Source organism: Leptidea sinapis, chromosome Z (genome assembly GCF_905404315.1).
Source record: "Leptidea sinapis chromosome Z, ilLepSina1.1, whole genome shotgun sequence".
NCBI lineage: Eukaryota > Metazoa > Arthropoda > Insecta > Lepidoptera > Pieridae > Leptidea > Leptidea sinapis.
In genome coordinates this window covers 14913370-14938054 of record NC_066312.1, presented here as the reverse complement: position 1 = coordinate 14938054, position 24685 = coordinate 14913370, and the positions used below count along the sequence as shown (strand labels likewise).

Sequence of the window (24685 nt, the reverse complement as noted above, 5' to 3'; positions counted from 1 at the left end):
TCGATCATTTCTGAAAATTAAACCTACATGGGGATGAAGTAGGAAATTAAAGTCAAAGGGAAATACTATTAAAGAGACTGCCCACAATGACCAGGGATATCCGCTATATCGTAGAAGAGCGCCGAGCCGAGAGCAGTTTGTGTGTATTATTTGCAAAGTATCCTAACAAATAAAAAATGCTGCGCATAGTAACTATCCCACGCGAAAGAAATACTGAAACTAATATAATACGAGGGGCGTTAACAGTTAGCATAAGCTGCAAACTCTGTGGAACCAAAAAAAGGAAATCCTGGCTGGTAATGCTGGAATATTGATTAGACAAAAAAAAAATAGATTAAGTTTTTCTTGGAAATGAATTTTTTCTTTTCAATTTGTCGGTGTTGTCGAAAATGAATAAAATTGAGTATGGTCATTAAGTATCTAATATTGAAATAATTTCAGTATTCAACACGTTACGTCATAATTAATTAACAAAATAATGGTGTAAATATTCTACCAGTTGCTTGTTGGTGCACCAAACGTGGAACAACATCGAAGTGCTAGTAGAACGTCGTCGTAGTTACAAAAATTTAACTAGTTTTGGCAAATGATCACTAAGCTTTATAGCGGATAAAACAAAGATTTCGACTGGTATTATGCAAAACATTTCACACGAACACTCGAGGATGAAAATAGTTGCCATGCGCTGGGATACCAGATTGCTTACCGATGCACAAAAGCAAATGAGTTCAATCTCATTTCTCGAACTTCTTAGGTGTTACAAGAACCTAAAAAACTCCGCCGTTGCCATGGCTACAATTAGAGATGATGGCTTTGAAATACTTGAGCATCCTCCATATATTTGCGTTTCTATAAAATATATTTCCTTTGTAATTTTATGACAAATTGAAAGAGGTTAAAAAAACAAGATGTATGAGATTATTATTTATGTAAAGCTTACGTAAAAAAATATTATAAATCGATTTCTGAGTATACATAGTCAAAAGTACTTACGAAATTTAAGAACACAGTTTACTGAAATATCGTTAGTCACACTACTGCACTTATAGATAATAATTATGTACTATTATAATTTTGGAATGTTTGGCACGGCAGTTGCCGTAGGTACTTATAATACCTATTACAGAATGGCAATAAATATTTATATAAACTAGGATTGTGAGTACAAAACATTGTGATAGTAAATAGTACTATTACCAACGAAAGTCACTCAAATATTATTTTAAACAACTGTTACTTTTACTGATATTCGATAGACAAAACAAATTATGTGGATCGACTATTGATGCAGTCTAAATATTAAAAGACCTAATGAGTATAATCACAAAATCATAAAATAACAACATAGAGAGCATTTGTTACAACATTAAAAACAAAAATTCGTTGTTAATTTTGTTATTATTTCACTATTCGTGACATAATTTTTTACTACCGTATTACGTACCATACGTATATCACATACATTATCGATTCAATGGCCGTAAAAATCGTAGTGTAAACTAAATCCAACCCAATAATATATTATATCAGAGTATTTCGATTAATATTTATCATCTAAAGATGCTAATTATTGGTAATTTAATATTGATTAAATATATTCAGTATTTTTTACATTACATAAAATAGATGTTATTGATGTAACTATCACTTTGTGAAAAAATCTTAGAATTATAAACGGTGTATTTTATTCATTAATGCAAAATATAACGAATTTAATAAACACTTTTGGCGGTGGCTTAGGCTTTGCCTGATATATAACTCCGATTATAACCATACAAGTTGTCTTACGAGAAAATTGTGTATTTTTATTGTTATAAAGTAAATTGTCAACAACGATTTAAGTTTTCAAAACTTATCTACGACCTAATGATAATCTGGCGTTAAACAGCTTAATAATATTTTAAATTTATCACATTATCTTGATTACAACCCTTCTTAGGTTTTACAATATTTTAAGGAATGGAACGTGTTATGATATAATATCCTTATAAGGACTATTTTGCTTAGATAGTAATTATAAATCTTCTAATATTTTTCATGCAAATAAGGACGATAGTTCGAATTGAGGAACAATTCCTTTAGTTATATAGAACTACAAAATACTTACAATTGCAGTCTAAAAATTCAATTTTAAGAGAGCAAAATTATTTAATACAACCTAACAGCACATTATAATGTGTAAGAATCTCGGCTAATAATGATAACATTGTTACCCTGATAATTAAAATTCGAGTGTTCTATTTGTAAGACATGCATGCCCTAACGATACTTTTATGAGAATAAATATATAAAATAGGTAAAAAAATAACTTAATATTTATCATAATTCTGTAGAAATTAAAGCAACATTGCAAAAGATGTTCTGTTGTTGTGCCACAAAGATTATAAATATAAGACTTATGATTGAAACATGAAAAAACATGGCGGTGCGGAGTGTACGAGCGAACGAGATATGTAATCTAGAGCGTATTCTAGTTGAATGTCAGCTAATCATTATATAAGTCTAGTTATTAAGTGCTATTTTATTCAGCAGTCTCGGAAAAATATGATCAATTAGTTATGCAATAGCTAACATTTTTCTACTTGCGATGTGGACATTGCATGTGTGATAATTATTAAACTATAAATCTGGAGATTTTTCATTCATTGATAGGTTCAGAATTCATTTCACGTTCACTATGGAAAAATTAAGATTGACTACTACTAGACTATTGTTGATGTTTTTTTTTTCAATGTTGAATAAATTGTGCAGTTATATAAATTATTAACAAAAAAAAATATTAATATTTTATGACACCTCGTACATATTTCTTCGACACTACTTAGAAAAGTTGACACTTGATAGTAGACTACATTGAATGAATCTTTTTTTATATCAATCAAATAGTTGCATCCTCTTTTCATCAAAGATTATGATCTATTTGATTGAAACCAGTGAATAAATAATTTAAAAATAAAAATAATTTTTTAAAGTGAGATTCTGGTTCTTTTTAATTGGAATTGGGAGTTAATAATTTATGCTAAAATTATAAAGAAGTAAATTTGTAAAGTTATAGGGCTTGTGAGCTAGTCTCTACATATACCGAACCGATTTTGACAATTCTATTAAGTACCAATAGAAAGCCACATAATTTGTGAGTGTCACAGGTAATATATTAAACTGAAAAATGAAGACTTTCTTGTGGTCGTCGGATTTACAAAGTAAGTCGGAGAAAAATGATCGAACACAAACTTTTCTTATGAACGCTGCCATAACGATGACAGATATAATATAATTGTTTTGTATTAAATGCATGTGGCAGTATTGGAGCACCAACTAATACGGTTAAGACTGGTAAATGGGGATTCAGTCATAGGTAACGGCTTATGTATAATTGATATTAAAAATAATGATATTGAATAAATTTAAAAGTTATCGCAACACATTAAACTTAAAATTGATACCCCATTTACGATTCTGCTCTTCGCTCCACACAATTGTTTACTAAGGCACCATTTTGTGACTTGTTTTAGCTATTTTACTGTGTAAACAACAGAACACTTTTATAACATTGCTTTCACTAATCTCATTGTACATTTTCAGATCCTACTCACGATTAAAATGACTAAAAATTAAAATACTTAAACTGATTCTGCTTAATAAAAACATTGTATAACACAATGATTAAAAATCAGGTTAGTTCGTAATCTTTTAAATCTTAAAATATGATTGAACTTTTCTTGTTAGATTATTAAATTTTACTTAAATACTACGATATTATAAATGTCATGGATATAGAATAGATGAGTAAAATATTTGAGCACTAGGTTACACATTATATTAAAAATATCAATAACAGCTTTACCAATCACAACACAATATCATGAACATAACCCTATTATGTGACATTTACTGGCAATACAAATTATAAGATTACAAAATCTTAATGGATATTTAATCGCGGGCTAACTTGTATTTTTCATTGAATTATTGGGATTGTAATACTGTAGGATTCAATTCTTTCTTACGTTCTATAAACTGCGAATTTATTTTTTTTTGTATTACAGATGACACATTGATAGGCACATCAAAAGGTTGTCTGTAAATATAATTAATTAGCTGGAATTTGATAAAGCTATTCATCGAAGTATTCGTTTCAAAATTTGTAAAACATAGATTTGAAGCTGCACTCTAAAACTTCAAAATATTAAACGTAAGAACATTGGTATGTAAAAAATTTGGTAATAAAATTATAAATGCTAAAACTATATTACAGCTACCAAAATATGGAATGTTATTTATTTAATAATCTCGTTGGAATACAAATCCAAAATATAAAAACATTGTTCAACTACACTCTAAGACTACTTAGCATAAATATTATTAAAAACTAAATTGTTATTATGTAGTACTTATACCAAATCAGGTTAATTATGCAGACTTACGACTAGTGGAATGTAGAAAATTGTGTTAGTTCAATAACCCCTTAATATTAATGGTTAAAAATACCCAAACCTTTATAAAATATAATATATAATTTCGAAAAAATAATTTATAATATTCAATATTCCACATTGAATGTTTTTACTATATTTAAAATGTTATATAATAATCCGCCTAACTAAAATGGGTGGCGTAATAAATAGCAATTGTCTTCTAAAACGTAATCAAATTAGAATAAGGTACATTGGGACAGTCACAACGTCGATACCGAGCTCTCAATATATCTCTTATTTTACACAGTTTTCTCACTTATATATTGGACAGCAATAATATTACGACACATGACAGACAGGGTCATTAATCTATTTCGATTCGTTCTAAAGAAAGGGGGGCACAAATGATTTATGCTCAATAACTTATAATGCATTACAACGGACGGCATTATCAAGAAGATAGTAGGAATCGCATTTTTGTGCTTCACATCACATAGCTACCATTTTAATAGAAGTAAAAACTAGCTATAGATATATTTTATTATGATTATATTGTGATTAAATTTAAAATCCGACTTGATAACTTACGATGGGACGAGTCTATTAACTTAAAGCTTTAAATTATGGTAAAGCTAAAGTACTTTGATATAAACATCATCTCATTGAGTCATTACTCAACATACTCAATAGTCCACTGAATATTTGAAGAATTTGTTCAATACTCCATTGAATATTTGAAGAATTTGTACAAGTTCATGAACGAAATACAAACAATGTTCAGATAGATTAACTAATGATGATTTGAGGTACATTCATTTCTATTTACTAAAGTTTAATTAGATTTCGCTACGTTATTTCCGACTAAAATAATTGTACGTAAAATTGTTGCACTTATAACTATCTAAAAATAAACTTATAACAACTAAGTAAAGCATTATTTATTAAAAAAAAATGTTTATTTAATAATTAAATAATTTCTGGCTATTGGATTAGGGATTTCAATGCGTAAGTTTGTCTTATGTATCGCTTTTTAGCTTTATAGCTTAAAATAATATTAGAATGCTATGAAGCACCATCGATGACTATTCATAACATTTTGTTTAATATAAACAGACTGTCCTATTATCACCTGCTCTCATTTGATAATATATAGATAAATATTAGTCAATTGCACATATTTCTTTTACTGTATGCTTTTATGTAGACCAAAGACAACCCCTAATCCAAAATTTGTACTGTAAGGTTTATGGTTTCTAATGCGTGCTGGAGCACCTTACTATATTTTCCATTGAACGTTCAGTTATTTGTACATTGGTAATGAATGGCAACATAATTAAAATCTAATTCGAGTCCAATTCCCCGCTACGTGCACTGTATATCGAGTGCTTCCATTTTATATGTTAACATGTTTCGTAAATACAATACGAATATACAGAAAATATCAAATGGTATTTCTAAGACACTCGTGTTTTTCTACAGGATTGACAACTTATATAACAATATTTATACCTATATTCGACAATATTCGAGGCGGCACGTTTATGAAATCCGCGTATTATTCAGTTATTTATAAGATTCATATCCATGTTGTACAAACTCTAATACTAACTTAGGTACTAGCGTGTGTATGGAGAACACGTGTTCATGCGAGTATATGCCACTGAATTACATTCGCGAATCTGTACTGTACCGAATACACTACCGATAGCAGCGAAATCTCCATTAATAGAATCAATCATTTGCAGTATTTCAGTGACACATACATTCAAAGTAAAGCCATGTTATTTTGTTCAAGCTTCAGTCTTTGGAATGTGTGTGGTGGAATGTACAATATACAATATCAACTCAATAGTACTTTTGGGAAACTATAAATAACCAAAATTTTTGTTTAATATCCAACAGCCAAACAGCATCTTATGAATTTTGTTATAGTTTTGAAACTGTTAACTATGAAATACTTAATTCCGAGTTTAGTTATCAGCCTTTATAATTTGAGAGTATTTTATACATTGTAAATTATTTTTTTTAAATTCGTATTACAGTCAAACTTACTCGTAATTGATAAGACTTCATCACAATAAATTGAAAGACACAATATGAAAAATGATGGTTTTGTGTAGGTTATTTAATTCACAATTGATATCCGCCCTGAATGTTATATTGAATACCCATCATATAGGGTTTTTGTGATCTGTATGAGCGACCGATCGAAACCACGCCGATTTCATGTTTCATAATTATATCAACATTTATGCGTTAACTATTCGGTTTAATGATCGAGGTTATAGGAATGCGTAACGTACAAATAATTCAGTTATTTTTACGTTGGTTTCTCCGTGTAAGCAATTCACTTGGTCATTTACTTGGGCATGTTATTACAATTAATGAATTGGCATTTTAACAACGCCACCACTGTTATAGTGGTGTTCGGTAGAAAGCCATTCAGGATATTTGGGCCCATGTATAAAAAAAACTTTAAACAACACTGTCTAAGATTTATGAAATTTATTTTACTAATTCCCTTAAATGTCTATTTACGATTTCAATATACCACGCAATAACATTTAAGTGTTCATTTCTCATTTAGAAGCTGAAACATTTAATGTAAAACAAATCTCATAATATCTACAAAGATGTTCAAACCGAATAAGTGTTAGCTGTTGATGGATTTTGATCGAAATCATTGCAAAAAGAAACATTATAATCGGAGTCATTTCGACGGTGTTCTCCACTATTTATTGTTAACATTACCCAGTTTGGATTTATGAAATATACAAGATAATTACTTGAATGTGAATACCAAGTTTCTCCAAGTGCCCTGTTGAGAGTATAACCGAGCGAGTTGTTTCGGATCGGTTAGATCGGCCTCGGGAACTTGGTTCTGTTTTAATCAAATGGATTGTGCTTTTTCTTCGCTCTTCACTGGAGAGGGATCAGAGATGGTCTCGTTAGTCGAATCCAATACATTAAGATACTGGATCGGATCAGGTGCTTGTGTTGCTGTAAAGCTGAAATTAAAAAAGCTAACATAATACATATGTACGATAGAATAGAATTAAAAAAAAAAACACTTTTATATACATAGTATCTTCGCAATCTTCAATTACGCTAGTATTTATGTAATTATATATCAAATATTGTAAAATATATAAAACTATCTTAATTAAATATACACACATACAAATATTTTTCTTTGCAATCATATTTACATAACTTCTCATCAGAACAATTCAAGCATAAGCATGATTGATAAAAAAGTAAAATCATCAATAACAATATGGCGTCCACAAGTCATTCGGGATATTAAATTTTGCAATTAAAAATATTAAATAAAGTTATTTTTTGAAAAAAAAAATACACAAAATCACTCGTAATTTCACAAATTGTTGAATTCTATATTCAGTTTTCAGTGTGAAAAATACTAATATTACATAAACTTCAAAACAAATAGATGTATTTGCTGTACAAAAACGGTTAGGCAGGCATATACATACACTGCCGGTCCGTCAAGTATGGAAGGGTGAATGTGTTTTTCCATATTATGTAATGTAACTAATTAAGATAACTACCATATACTTAATGATACCACAGATTGGGAATAGAGCGACCGCCTTCAGGCTATATATAAAAAAATTGTATTTAAAAAACAAGAAGCTGGCTAAGATCCTCACACCCGGTCTTCTCAGGTCTGAGGCATACATTCTCGAACGGGTGGTAGTGTTTGTAGTTGGAAACGTACAATGAGTGATTTTACACGATAAATTTTATAAAAATATAAGAATTTGAATAACAATAAGTGACGACCTGTATAGCCGAGTGGTTAGCGATCCTACCTACTAGGCTAGAGGTCCCGCGTTCGAATCCCGGTAGGTGTAAGCATTTATATGATGAATATGGATGTTTGTTTCCGAGTCATGGATGTTTAAATGTATTTATGTATGTTTATATGAATGTATGTATGTTTAAGTAAGTATATTGTATTAAATATATCATTATCTTGTAACCCATAACACAGGCTATATATGCTTAACTTGGGGCAAGATTATTTGTGTAAAAAGTGTGTCAATATTATTATTATTATTATAATAAGTGCACCTAGAAGTACTGGGTGTTATTAATTTATATAATACCAAGTAGATAACCATGCAGTGTGCCGGTTGATTCTGATGAGAAATAATAAATATCATGTTAAAGAGTGAATTACAACATACATGAGTCATACAAAACATTGCGTAGTTCTATGAATAGCTTGCATATCTTAACGTGTTTAATGACTTAGCAAGATACGATCGTTCTGTTATCGGATATTTATTAGTTATGAATTCGTATACACGTACGAGTAAACTTTTACAGTTGAGACGCTCATCAAAATTCATTCAAATTAAACGAACGGGATAATCCTTTTTTACGGAAATTAAGGGCAAACGAGCGTACGGGTAACCTTGTGTTAAGTGATCACCTCCGCCCACGTTATCTTGCAATACCAGAGGAATCACATGAGCGTTGCCGGCCGTTAAGGAAGGTGTACGCGCTTTTTTTCAAGGTACCCATGTCATATCGTCCCCGAAACACCGCACAAGGAAGTTCATTGCACAGCTTTGTAGTACGTGAGAGACAGTTCCTCGAAATCCGCACTGTGGAGGACCGCCACACATCCAGATGGTGGGGATGATATCCTGATTTGTGGCGTGTCGTGCGAAGGTGGAATTCGGCAGTACGAATCAAGTGAAACAGCTCTTCGGAACACACCCCGTGGTAAATGCGAATTAAATTAATTAAATTCCTTTATCAATTAACAAAACTAATTAATTACAAATATCAAGTCCAACCTTTTAATCAATATACATACAACTTAATAGTTATTACGTGTTTTATTACGCGGCCATTGCATTAAAAAATCAATTATTTCGCAAAGCTAATGTTATGATACTTATTATCATTGAATGTTTATGCTGCATTCAATTAATTTAGTAATTAAAACAACAATACAACACGATACGGGGATTTAGATTCTATTAACAAAATTTCACATTAATATTTTAAAAATGTTCTTTATGATTTCTAACTCAGCAACATAATTTTACGCACTTGCAGACTTATCTGTCAAAAATTGGATTCAAATATAAAATTTGTTTGTCTTTACATTCAATTTGAATTAACTCATAAACAACAAAGGCATCATAATATCTTACAATAACATCATAAACTCACGGACGAGTAAAAAAAGAAGGACTCCGCGCCGTGATATTAGCAAGTGAAGAACCGTTATGCTAGTGTGTGTGCGGTTACGGAGGTACTTCTTACACAATTTTTTCTCCCTTAAATAATCATATATGGCCATAAATACATATATAGTATCGTTTTTACACTTTTTCACAACGCACGACGGCATTTTTAAAATATTTTATTGAGACGCAAACTGATCTGTCACTGACGATGACTTCTCATAATGGCCGCCTAGGGCCGACCTGAAGTAGTGTGTAGGCGTAGGGCTATGTATTTACACGTTAATCGGCTTGTTTTGGTGCTACACTGTTATGTAAGGTAACACGGAGTCCTTATTTTTTTACTAATCCATGGATACACTAAATATGAACACAAATAGATTAAAATAATGATTCGCAATATCTGTGCCAAGCTTTATATCGTTCGCCCAACTCTTTTATTTCATTCTTAATTTTTATGTTTCAATTGTGATAGCATTGCATAGATATATTAAAAAATATAAGAAAATACCCAAAACACCATAAAAATAATAAGTTAGTAATTGTTACTTACTTGTCAACATCTCGGTAATCGCCCATGCCATCACGCCATTTATTGCCGACCATATTATTCACGCTAAAAGGAAAGAACGAACAATATTTTTAATAAAAATATCAGGGAAATATAAGTACCAGACGAGTGCAAGTGCAAGACCAGCGAGTAATAATGGACCCGATGGTAATCATCATTACCACGCCTACAAAAATGCGGAGCATCTGCATTTTTTTAGCTCATGTGAAAGCACAAAAATTGGAGTAACTGTGGAATCATAACTAACAAAAGAAGTCATTTATTTTCATTTGTGATTGCATACTAAAATAGCCCAAATAATCATTATAAAAGCATTTTTGGGCAGTGGGAGTTTTAACCAATACAAGTTCAATAACTTCTTTGTGTAAAATATTTTCTTAATACTTAACATGTAAAAAAATAACTCACGCATTTCTCATTGAGTCTCCTTGGCCACCCAGCTGTGCAAGATATGCAGCTTGTTTGCGGTGATGGTACATATGCACCCGCAGACACGATGGATTTCTCATTCGCTTTTGACAGATGTCGCATTGCAAGGTCCCTTCTCTAGTGTCATGTTTGTCACGGATGTGCACTTTTAAGTTGTATCGATTGGCAAAGAACCGATGACAAGATGGACATTTAACGCCACCGGTCTTACAATTCCATCCTAAAAAAAATACCAACACAGTTTCATACTCAACTTAAAGTCAAATAAAGTATCAAATTATATGACGGTATATGTGAAAAACATGAAGCCACAAAGATAAGTTTTCCTTTTTTTTTATGGACAAGAACTAAAAGCGAGCGTAATCGTTATTTGAAGGTAAAAAGAATCGCAAAGTCGTTGCCAGGATAGTAAGTTGCGTTTTTTAAGGGTCCTGGATACTTCAGGCAAAATAAGTTCGTTTCAAAGACTGGTAGAATGTGGAAGAAAAGGAATGACGGTCTAGCGGTCTATGTGGAGGAATACCACACATCCAGATAGTGCGGATGATTATTTACAATTTATAAAGAATTTCGCGACCATAAAAAGAGATGACTCGACGGAAGATACAAGTTTCTGTCGGCACTGGTCATTCTCACGAGAGGAAGCTGTGTGGTGCGGTATATAGGGCATCTCCACTACTTTCATCAGATTAACGAGGCATGTTAGAGGCATCCAACAAGTGACTATAATGTAGAAGATCAGTGTGGCGAATAGCACACAGCCTTGGGGCACTAATCGTCCAATAGTTAAAACTCTTGGGAAGGCTATAAGATGGAAGTTTAGAGAAAAGCTCCTTAAGCAAACCCGAATTGTGAGGTATAACAGAAGTATGCCAGTCGCTCGACTTTGACAGAAATCGTACGGTCGGTCGTTTATCAACTGATGACCTTCTATGTATACCAAGAGCTGGCGGTTACGCCTTTAATGCTCTCACCTTTTTTAAGGAATCTGATGTACTCTTTGAGTTCGTATGCCGCAATAAGCGCGTTACTTCCGGAGTTAACTCAGAGGCGCACATTTTAAGCACGATGGGGAGAAAAGCCGGCCTTACCTATCGACATCCTAACGTCCAAGAAAAACAGCTTACCCAATAGATTTCTGACTCAACTGAACTCTGGGTGAATGATATACAGTGTGGGGTGGTCGGGGGTGTCTTTCCAATGTCGTTAAAAGATGTGTTTGAGGCAAAGAGTACCCAGAAGATCAATCTCCTTTGCCATAAGTAGCAAGTTATTCACATAAACTCGGCTGTAGGCAGAAACTTTAAAAAATGTTGACTAAATCCATCCAACCAGTTGTGCAATATGAGTTACAAACATGAAAAGCTAGTAAAGGCCTGTTAAAAGCAAGTATATTTTTCGTCTTTAACATCACACTGTAGGATGTGTGACATGATGCAGAAGATTTTAAAATGCGCCATCTATTTTGTTATAATCTTTAAATGTTTAAATAAGGACATTCAAGAAATAAAACGGGAATGAAACGGGATATGTTGTGATTCTTAAACATAGAAATATTACAATGCACATACCAGTTTCTTTAGCAGAATCTGGAACCACCAAAATATTATGAAAAACATCATTGTCGAAGTCAATTAAAGGTTCACTGAAAGAAAAAATTATTATGAATGTATGTATAGGATATATATGGAATCTAGGTATATAATTAATTGTCGAAAAAGGATGTTAATATATTGAAGTAAAACATGTTTATTGAACATCTTGAGCACGAAAATCTACTTATTCAAAAAGTTGAACCAAAGACATTTTTAAACTAAAAGTTGTTTAATCTTTGGGGTATGATAGGAAACTTTTCTTCAATCATTAAATTAATTTATTTACAGCCTCTAATAAATAATATAATAATAATAAGTCGTAAATGTTGTTTGTTGGCTGTGCAAAAAAAGCAAAATTATAAGCATTAATTTTTCATTTAGCATTCATTGATAAAATTTCACTCACCCAACACCAGGTGGTAATGGAATATCAGATCCAAATTCACTGTTCTCTGCATGTGAAGGGCTGTCACTTACAGCTCGAGGTTTCTTTTTAGCATTTTGGCTGTTTTTGGTTTGCGTATTTTTCATCAATCTAATAAAAACAAATTACAATTACTATTACTTCCAAAATATTAATATTATATTTTGGGCTTAAAAAGCCTTTATTTCAATTTACATAAATTCATTAATCAGGCATACTATGACAATTAAGAAGTCATGTGTCACAGGCAAGATTGTATAAAATAATTGGGGTTGATTTGTGTACTCTGTGCCTCCATGCGATTCTTCCGTAGGAGATAGTTGACTGATAACTGACTAACAGATATACAGCCTTACCTTTGGAGCGAGTTATGATTCTTTTGGCAAAAGATGATACAGGCTTTTGCAAGCTTGTGCAATGTGCTTACTGTCCAGAATGAGTCTTGGGAACTTGACTTCATTTGTAAAACTCAATTCAGTCATAACAGTTTTTGTAGTTCCTTTCCGAAGCTGTGTTTATTGACGAATAGTATTAACTCTATCTTAGCAGTTTAACAGTGAGGTTGTGCTTCATACTTTATTCTCAAACAATCTTTAAAATCACATGTCATGAGGCTGTTTAAAATATTGTGTGATTGTCTGCATAGCCTACCATGTAGTCACATCTTATTCTAATGCAAGACAACATGTGAATAAGTTTTCAATGCACAAATTAAGTTAGCATAAGCAAGTGACCTTCTATGGAACAATAATTAATTCATTTTCTTATTTTATGTGGGAATTAATGGCATAGAGGTTAGGTATAGTTAATCATAGCATCTAGTATAGTTAAATATTATTGATAGGCCAGTTATAAATAAAAATAAATTGTCACACACCGTTTCAGTGGGCTTCTAGTGGCTTCTTCTTTTGGAATCAAAGCAGGTATATCAGGAGCGGTTTCAAATGTTGCTGTGTCTTCAGGTTGTATCCATTCAGGCATACTGTCATGAGCAGGTTCTATAGTTTGTGATCTTGCATTAAATGAGTCTTCAGAAGCTGGTGGAGGTGATTCACTCTTCTGTAGTGAATAAAAATTAAACTTTATTTAATAGCTTATGCATGTTCATTAATCTAGATCAAGACAAAGTGTGCTTTTATATAATTGTGGAATGAATACTTTTAATTTTGGTTACTATGCTGAGTTTTTATAGCTATATATACAAACCTGAAACTCATAATTATTACTAATTTTAATTGAGAAATACAACTATTCGATTTGTTGTTTATGAAATCAACACTAAAAAACTAAAGATATTAAACCCAGCTATTACCTCTCCGAGCTTCCCTCGGTGACAAGATACCATGATAAGAGATAGATTTACCACAGAACTAAATGGCATGGCCCAAAAGGCAAAAGAAAGGTGGGAAGACAATTGAAAAGATGGGTCAATGAAATAATAAACATAGGAACTACAAACAGCAAAAGATAGGGAAAGATGGAAACATAACAAAGAAAAGAAATACCTTATTTATAATAATAGACTTATAAAAAAGTGTTAAGTAGAAATAAAGCTATAATAGCTATAATAACACGCCACAAGTTACGATATCATCCCCACCATCTGGATGTGTGGCGGTCCTCCACAGTGCAGTTTTCAAGGAGCTTTCTTCCTCGTACCACGAAGCTGTGGAATGAGCTCCCTTGTGCGGTGTTTCCGGGACGATACGACATGGGTACCTTCAAGAAAAGCGCGTACACCTTCCTTAAAGGCCGGCAACGATCTTGTGATTCCTCTGGTGTTGCAGGAGAGTGTGGGCGGCGGTGATCACTTAACACCAGGTGACCCGTACGCTCGTTTGTCCTCCTATTCCAAAAAAAAAATAATAATAATAATTACCTCTCTACCTCCAGTGAGTCCCTTCACCTGCAACAACTCAGCAGTATGTAGCAATCCAGAGAGCTCCTGCTGTCGGACATGTACTTCTCCCCTGTACATAAACTGCAGTAGCTGTTTCAATTCTTGATGAGCAACATCTTTCAAAATTACAATAGGATGCTCACAAGGATTCATCTGCAATTAATAAAGACAATTAATGATCAATTTGATGAAAATTAAGAAGTTGTGGTTTATATCACTAAAAGAAATGAAATGTAATAAAAATAAATAAATAAAAACTATTTAAATGATATGAATACAATCAATGGACCATATAATATTATGATATTAAAAAAATGTAGGTAATAACCAGACACAATAAATTACAAATACAAATCTGCAGTCTTATAGATGGATATGCTGTATAATATGATATAAGTAGCTGTAATAATTTTAATTATTTGAATAAAAGTTATAAAAATTAATTTTATAATTACTTAAAACAAGTTGTATTAATAAATATGTTATTCTTATAAGAAAAAGAAGCCAATGAACATTACTACATACTATAACATTAAATAATACTAATGATTATGAAACAGTAAATAGAGATAAGAATTAATGTACATAAAGTAAATAATATTAGTTGAACTGTCTTATTGAAATTAGTAATAGTGCTTAATTTAAAACTCTTGTTTAAAATAATAAAAAATATGCACCCATAGTAAAATAACGGAATATTTAAAATACCTAATACATAAATGAAAAGGAGGAAAAAAGATTAAACTAACAAAGATACTTTATAATGACTCATACCTTAAACAGTTCCTTGAAATATGGGCTGCAGACTGATAAAATGACCTTATGTGCATGTACATATTGACCACCAGCCGCCAACGTCACATCTACCAGATCTTCTTCATCCAATAATGCTTGAAAAGACTGCGCCAAATTTGCGTGGAAATCATTCCATCGCAATGAGAATTGATCGGTCACTGCCATCACCTGAAAATGTTCGTTACAAGTAAGAATAAGAGTCAAACACAATATTTACGAATAACTGTACAATCTGCCTTCAGAGGAAAAACTAGCGCTACGCGTCCAAACTACACAATGAAACAAAGTAAATACTTACTGAAAACCAATCACCAAAACATATAAATTACTACGTGTGCCTTTTCCCACATATAGTACACAAAAAATCTGCGTAAACACATTCACAAAACTAATAATTAATGAAAATAATTTAACGAATTATTGGATGATTGGTACAGCAAATGACAATCAATACAAGAAAAATATCAAAATGTCGCAACTCCAGCTCAACCACAGATTTAATATTGATTTTATAGCTGACTCTAAACTCACAGTAGGTTTTATAGACTACATAGATTTAGACGTCTATAGTTAAGTTAGACGGCTAATGCAAAAGAGAAGGGCTATCTTGTAAACGTCTGTGTAAGAGCGAGAAAGATAGGCAAGACAATTTCGTACAGGCTATCGAAGTAACGTAATAATATTATAAAATCGTTAACGAAACAGTTATCTAACACGTCAAAAAGACATAACAAGTCATGGTTACGCATGCAGTAGCTTGATCTCAGATGTAGCTCATCCAAGAAAAAAACTTCTCTTAAATACACATTTCACAATAAGTACAACTTCAATGTACACACAATACAAAACCAATCTACGTGTAAAGTTGGGAAAAACTATTAAATTTAAAATTAAGCCGTGTCTATATATAAGGAATTCGGCGAAAAAAGATATATAGTGCGAAAGAGAAACAGTGTATGTAGTTCGACGAGTAAAGAAAAGAAAGACGTCTTGTTTGCCTTTAGTCGTAGTATATTGACAATTTTACACACTATTTGCATTACATGTCTGCTCAAGTCATCCATAGAAATATCTATCTTGAAAGGCATGTTCAGCAAATTCCTTAAATGACGAGAATTAAATAAAATATAATAAACCAATAATAAAAGTATTAATTTTTCTTTCACCCACTATGTATATTTATTGTTTTTATTATTCTCCAAATGATAATAATTTTCCTTTTCATTTGTTCCGCTAAATATAAGGTACCTAATTGTTTTGAAGCCATTCTTAGTATTTCTGTATGATATTATATTTACTCACACTTTTATTATATACAACAATAAAACAGCAGATTAATTGACAGACTTACGTAAGCCGGATTGGATAAAATCACGGCAACATTAAATCATGCAAATACACACACACACATACTTAAAATCAAAGAATAATAACGCGTTATTATTCTAAGCTTAAAATAATGAAAAAAAATGAAAACAGATAACCAAAGCTATTAGCGCAAAATAAAAGAAAGGATTGAATAAAAGGGCATAAAATAAAAGTGTTTGGTTGAGTTAAGTGCATCGTTAAGTTAATTGAGAATGCAGGGGCTGAGCATGCATTTTTACTTGGGGACTTTAATGCCCACCCGACTGGGAGTTTTGGTAAACAAATTTTATCGTTTGGTGTTGAACAAAAATTTGATATGTGCGAATATTGAGCTGCTAGGTATGAACTCGGAAACATTTACGTTCATAAGTGAAGCTCATAACAACTGCAGGCGGTGGTTAGACCATTGTTTAGTTACAAAACGGCTAGAAAAATTACCCTCTACATTTCTGTTGAATATCGTGTGTACTCCTCTAACCATTTTCCACTTGTTATTAATTGTAATTTTGGTGCTATTCGTTACTCAATGCTGACATGGCGTAGGGAAAACTCACTAAACTCAAGAATATCAGTACTCTTTGTGATATCTATCTAAGATTTTCCTCGTGAAATGATAGAGGGTTTGTTCCGATATGCACTGCGAGCACTGCACAGTGCTATTACTGTAGAAAAATTTGTTCCGTTATAGACTGCCAGTATACTGCCGCAGTACCCTAGGGAAATATATGACATCATAAATCTCCGCCATATTCTACTGTGAGCACTGGAATTTTCGAGGTAAGGTACTCGCAGTACTTTGATCACGTGATCAGTCAAAACCACTCGAGTGCCTAAAATATTAATTAAAATATTTTTAATTTGACAGAACTCCAATAAAAGTTTTTTTAATTGAACTAGAAAACTTTAATACTTTGAATGCTGCGTCAAAAAATGCGGCTGACAGTATAATAAATTGACTTCTACAGTGGTCGCACTACATATCGGAACACACCCAGAATGTACCACTAACTTGCCACTAAGATGTGTCAGTGTGTTGATCACAGGCACAGGCTTAGCTACTCATATGGAAAGAAAATGTAAAAATAAAAATAAAATTGTGCTAGGTTGGAATCGAGGTGCGAGGCGAGATTAAGCGTTGTATTCATCTATGGGTCTATTATGGAAGCCCTTCGTGGGTCAATGTTATGATTCTATGGTCAAAAGCAGTAAAATATTTAAATCCAAAAATTAAATAGTGTATTAAACACCAAGATAAAATTAAAATGAATATTATTGCTATAACTCATCAGAATAAAAAGAACTATAGGGCGATTTCATTAGCTACCATAACAGCCAAGGTACTTGACGGCCTCCTAGATAGACAACTAGATCAATACCTAGATCTACATGATGCACAGTTTGGGTTTAGAGCGGGTCTGTCCACCGAGTGTGCAGTGTTGACCTTAAAGGCCTACCGTTGACCGTCAAGTTACAACTAATAGACGTATACTATACAAGCAGGAAAACACTAGTGTACGCCTGCTTTTTGGAGAAGACTCAGACACACCGGCATGCCTCAGGAACTCATCGGAATCTTAAGGCACTAGTATACAAATCTAGACAGCCAGATAAAGTGGGCGGGGGTATACTAGGGCACGTATATGCTGGAATGCCGAGTCAGGCAAGGTGGGCATAGTTCTTCGAAGCTTTTCAGCCTGTACGTGAACCAGCTAATCGAGGGGCTTAGCAGCATGCATGCGGGATGTTCGATTGATAATCAGATGATTAATAACGTCATCAGTTTCGCGGATGATATGGTGCTCCTGTGCCCATCGGTCTGTGCTGGGAGATTTCTGCGTGTGTGCGAATACTATGCAGACAGGCATGGACTTAAAATTTAATATAATGTAAAAAAAAGATGCTCATAATCTTAGCGGCAGGCAGCTTTTCTCCGAGCTATATACCTCCAGTTAGATTGTTCGGTGCAGAGCTGGTTATGCTGCACAAGTTCACATGCTTGAGCCATGTGATTACAGTTACAGTTACTCAATTGTGACATTGATAGAGAGTGGTTATAGGCATGATAGCCCGCAGTTTTTGCACGATGCAAAAAAGCTGTAAAGATCACCCTATTCAAGTCATTCTGTCAGAGCTTTAACACGTGCAGTCTGTTGATTGACTATAGCCAAAAATCTATTAATGCTCTCCGTGTCCAATAACATCTTCAGAATAATGTTGAGACTGCCTCGGTACTGTAGCGCGTCCGGTATGATTGTGAATCATATGAAAAATAATCACCTTAGTCAAAAATACCAGACAGGACAGTACATTCAAAGCGCACTGGGTGTTTGCTTTAGTTTGTAAGTTCAATAAATAATAATTTTATATTATTATATCAACTAATATAGAATAAGTTTTTTACTAACATTTATATGCAATTTATAATTGTATTTACTAACATAGGTTAAGACTGTTTCACTAACATTTATTTAACGACCTATTGTTGTCTAAAATAAATAAATACGTATCGTACGTAGTATCCATCCTACTCTGTGCTTTAGATAACGGAGATACTTGTGTTCAAGGCCGTTAATAAATTAAAAAAAAAAGATATGTGTGTGCCGTGTGGTACGTTGGCAGTCGGTATTTGTCATTAATCATTTGACAATTGACATCTTTTGGCAACAAAGTACAAACAGTGTTATTACTTACTGATAGCTACTGGATCTAATAGAATTTAGGAAATAACTTTTTAAAAGTATGTACATTATTTTATAATTAAAAGTTTAAGTAGTGAAGGCGGACCCTTTCTTTCTTATGGTAGCAATGATTCTGTACGCTGAGCTTTGTAAATTAGCTTAGTTAAATAATCATTTATTGTAAATTTTGTGCTCCTGTACAATAAAAAAATTCATGATGACCACATATACTTTGCTAGAAGAAGCTGATGCCGATAGGGCATTACTAATGAAGAAAATAGTAAGTGCTGCATTTTATGCATTTGCATCTTTTATGATAACTGTTGTAAATAAAACAGTACTGACAACATATGCATTTCCATCATACCAAGTTTTAGGATTGGGTCAAATGAGCGCCACAATTTTTGTACTCTGGTGTGGTCGTTCAATGAACATAGTAGATTTTCCTTCTCTGGACAGTGGAGTGGCTCACCGTATATGGCCACTACCCATTATATACCTTGGAAACATGGCTACAGGACTTGGTGGCACAAAAGAGTTAAGCTTGCCAATGTTCACAGCACTTCGTCGTTTTAGTATACTCATGACAATGATCTTGGAAAGATTAGTGCTGGGTATTAAAGCATCGTGGCCTGTAAAAGCAAGTGTTTTGGCTATGGTTGGGGGTGCACTGCTTGCTGCTGCAGATGATGTCACTTTCTCATGGACTGGATATACACTTGTATTATTAAATGATGGATTTACTGCTGCAAATGGAGTATATATGAAAAAGAAACTAGACTCAAAAGAGCTTGGTAAATATGGACTTATGTATTACAATGCCCTGTTTATGATAGGTCCAGCTATGATAGTAGCCTGGTGTACAGGTGATTTGACACAGTCAGCCCAATATCAGTATTGGTCTGATATACTGTTTTTGATACAGTTTCTCATGTCATGTGTCATGGGTTTCATTTTATCGTACAGTGTAATGTTGTGCACTCAGTATAACAGTGCATTGACTACTACAATAATTGGATGTCTAAAGAATATATTAGTAACTTACTTAGGAATGATTATTGGTGGAGATTATGTATACTCCTGGCTTAACTTTGTAGGATTGAATGTTAGTGTTCTAGCTAGCTTATTGTACACTTATGTTACTTTTAAGCGTAAACCGACGGCTTATACTTTGTTGAATGAAGCAAATAATAAAGTTGATACAGTGTAGTATTAAAGAGTAAACCAACCCACTACTATAGGAATTTATATAGTTTTGAGGTTGATGCCAAAGAATATATTAAAATGTGTGTGATCAAATATTTTGTAGACATTTTAATTATGTAATTTACCTCAGTGGAACAACAACTACAATAGTTTCTTAATTATATTAATTGACAGGTGTTTAATGTATTCTTGGTTGGTGATATAGTAACAACAAAGGTAGTAAAATTTTAAAGCAAATTAAGTTTTCTGAGACGTGAGAGTAGAGAATTAATTATCATCAGTCATTATGACTTAGATGATATTATTGAAAAATTGGAGCATCACAATTTGATAAAATTCTTAACAAGGCATTGGGTAATGATAATGATTAAGTGGCCAAAAGGGTCAAATCACTGTTACCCAGACTTCATGCTATAATCATAACATGGTTGTGCATAAACACAGAAGAAACTCACTTAGTGAAAGATGAAGGCAAGAAACAATTTTTTTTTGAAAATGTGATAAGGTGTTAGATAACTACATTGAAACATAATTTTTATTTACAATTGTCTGCTTTTTCTATCATGCATGTACTAAGAATACATTGAATACCCCTCATAATAGTTGGTTTAGTTAAGATAACTTTAACCACATAATCCTATGTGACCGAACCCAGTATGAATAATTTGAAAGTGTGATAGGCATTGTTATTGTGAGTGATAAATTATTTCATAGTGAGATTTAATTTTGCCTTCTAGGAAATAGTTTCACCTAATATATATATATATTTATGTTTGGAGTTTGATTTTGTGATAGCTTAAATAAATTTTTTATATAGCACATTTTAAACAAGAAGGTGATAAGAGACCACACATAATATATAATTTATTGTATTATTGTAGTGAATTTCTCATTTACATTTTAATTATTGTTAATGTATTTTTAAAAGCATACTCTAATCTATGCAGTAAACATAAACAGATATTTTCATTACCGTTTAAACAATGTGGTTAAATTTAATACGGTTTAATAAAAAGTAAATATACTTGGTTGTCTATTGAATATATATATATATATAAATATTTTTTATGGAACAGCGACAGCCACTTTGAAAATTGTTTTACCTAGTTCCAGCTCAAATGATGGGAGGTGATCATCACCAACTATACTCATTTGCAATATCAGGAAAAATACATAGTATAATAAAAATGCAGAGTAGCAAAATACTTTACTCATATAGCTAGTATACATTAGACATTGTGCATTATATTTGTTATTATATAGATTTTGGTGTATTATTGCAACTAACTTAATTTTTTATTTGTGAAACAAATGGGTATGAAATAAAACTAAATACTTAGGGGAGCTTGCAACAACGGAAACCTCATTCATTTTGTGTTCGCCGATTCGGAGATTAGCATACAAACATTCTAAAAACTTTTTTTATTGTGTTTTAGATATAAGTTCATCACATTCATTGTTCTATTTTTGAAATAATATTTACTGTATAAACACGGCACTATTATCATTATATAGATCTAAATATATTTGTAATATATGTATAGATGTAAATATTTTCTCAGTTTAAATATATTTATCGTTTTTTGTGTAATTATAATTTATATAGACACAAAATAATAATGGAGAATTATATTGAAATTTAAATACCTAACCCTTTCATGTTTACTCCAAATGTTGATATTGTAAGTGTTTAAAGAAATTGTAAGTATGTCTATAATGTAATTAGGTACTTGAAAATTATGCCTATCAGGTTTTAATCACCAGCTAGCATGAGTTGTAATGATGAAAAAATTAATTAATATTTGGATTAAGGTACCTACATTGGTAATTTTTAATTGCATAGGTACTATATCCTGCCATATAGATTATATTATGTATAGTTTTAAGAAGGCATGTGTGAAGGTATCTTATCTGATAACTTGGCATTTACTGTAAATAACATATTCAACTAGAAAGATGGTTTTTTATAATAGTAAATATTTAAGACATTATCGTTATACCCTATATCTATGTAAAAGCCAATAATGATTTTGTATCTCTTAATATTGTTGCGATAAGATAAAACTTTGTAGTTGAAAAACTTTTCTTATCGCGACCGAATGCAGATTAAATTATCAAGTACAAGATTAATTTAGAATGAGCTGTCTGTTATTATAATTATATCCATTATAAAATTACATTAGGTTTTTCATGTGATTGATAATAATTGACCAACAATAAATAACCAATGGTCATAAATCATTAAAATAATTTAATGTAATTACCGATATATCTAAGATTTAGGATATCACTGTATTATGTTTTTTTATCATCACTACAACATATGTTGTTTCTTTACTGTTTCACAGGACGCTATCATTAAATTATTCAGTTACTAGCTTTTACCCGCGACTTCGTCCGCGTGGAATTCTAGCAATTCCAATTCAATTGGGCAAAAAATTTTTTTTTTTTAGAATACTATGCAAATAATACACATACAAACTACTGCGGCTAACTATAAATTACTTATTTTAATAACTTTTTTTTTTGTATTTCCATCAAAATTTTGCGGGTTTGATATTCGTAAGCACGCTGCATAAAGTTGTGAAAATTTTTTTTTTTAAGAACTCCTGTTCGATACTTTTAAGCGTTCTATTTTTTACTTTCATTCCTTATTTCAACCCTACACACGTCTTATTTTAAAAAACGCAAGAACAAATATTTATTTATTTCTTATCAAGAACCTAAATACAAAGTTTCATGGTGGCCTATTTTATAATAACGAACTTCAATACAATCTTCCAACAAAGTATTCAAGAAAAGAGGTTCAACCTTCCAACAAAGTCTTCAAGAAAAATGGTAGCCTATGTTCTTTTCCAAGTTCTAGTATATCTCTGTACTAAATTTCATCAAAATCGTTTCATTGGCTTAGGCGTGAAAGCCATACAAACTTACATTTATCATATTATTAGGGATTGTTTTTACACTAAGGTTTAAGTATACCTATTATTAAATCATTAATTTCAAAGCGTGCTTGAATGGCCAAATCTTTCACTACATACCAAATAGGAATTCCAAAGAACCCAAACCTACAAAAGATTCTCGGGGCCGATTTTGTAGAATAATAAAACTTGATTATTAGATTTTTCATAAACAAATAGCCATAAATAACCAACGACTTAAGTCGTGTTTTAATACACCTATAGGATATCTCCAATAATGTCACTAATAAGAAAAAATCTGGGAAGTAAATGTTCTATTCCCAAATGTAGTTAAGTATATAAAGTTAAATATATAAGCTAGGAATATTAAATTAAATCTACTGAGTATTGATAATGATGGCTAAGTCAAGTTAGTAAGTCTTTTGTGGGGCGATGTATATGCTTTTACAACAAGATCCCAGAAAATGTTTAAAACCTCTTGTTTTATTTTATATTACGTTATTCAAAAGAATTGTTATAATCGTTTGTGTGGTAAAGGTTACTATAACATAAATGACTTTCTTAATAATACTACAGATTGGGAATGGAGTGACCACCCTCAGGCTATTAAATAATAAGTTTAATTGTAAAATATTACTTTGTAAACATATTTTTCCCATTCTTCTCATGTCTGAGGCATTCGTTTTGGATTGGGTGGTAGTTTTTGACTTTCAAAGTGATGTCACATCCTATTTTGAATAAAAATATTTGAATTTGATGGACCCTAGACTCCTCCTAAGTGTTTTTAGCTATTTTCTAGAGGCTCTGAATTGACCATTCACACCATCTTGAAAATTTATTTGAAATGTTCTTAGATTTAGTCAAACATATTCCATTAAGGTTATAATTTATTGATTATTAATTATTTTATGAAGTTGAGTTGCACATACTTTTTCATGTAACTGGTTAAATGATTCAGTTTAAAATATTTGTGACAGTGAGGAGAATAGGTACCTGTCGCCATTATTATTTTGTACAAATGCTCATTGATATATTTATACACTTATCTAAACTAATATAAAGAGGAAACATTTGTTGTTTTTGTATGTATGGTAGTAATGTTTTCACACAACAAACTACTGGATTGATTTCAAAAATTCTCTCTCCGTTAGAAAGCTG

General features: G+C 31.9%; 2 protein-coding genes across 2 annotated transcripts; one reads left to right on the top strand and one right to left on the bottom strand.

The window, feature by feature from the left end:
• Positions 1 to 911: 911 nt before the first annotated feature.
• Positions 912 to 15812, bottom strand: LOC126978820 (protein tramtrack, beta isoform-like). The gene is made up of 9 exons (XM_050827905.1): positions 15653 to 15812; positions 15334 to 15522; positions 14539 to 14712; positions 13537 to 13718; positions 12642 to 12770; positions 12212 to 12285; positions 10620 to 10860; positions 10194 to 10256; positions 912 to 7423 (listed from the first exon to the last, which is right to left on the bottom strand). Exons 2-9 carry the CDS (start codon positions 15517 to 15519, stop codon positions 7306 to 7308), a joined length of 1167 nt encoding a protein of 388 aa, XP_050683862.1. The 5' UTR covers positions 15520 to 15522; positions 15653 to 15812; the 3' UTR covers positions 912 to 7305.
• A 3600-nt stretch (positions 15813 to 19412) lies between these two features.
• LOC126978821 (UDP-sugar transporter UST74c) lies at positions 19413 to 21607 on the top strand. Its single transcript, XM_050827906.1, has one exon. The coding sequence runs from the start codon at positions 19615 to 19617 to the stop codon at positions 20608 to 20610; it is 996 nt and encodes a 331-aa protein (XP_050683863.1). The 5' UTR covers positions 19413 to 19614; the 3' UTR covers positions 20611 to 21607.
• The last annotated feature ends 3078 nt before the right edge of the window (positions 21608 to 24685 follow it).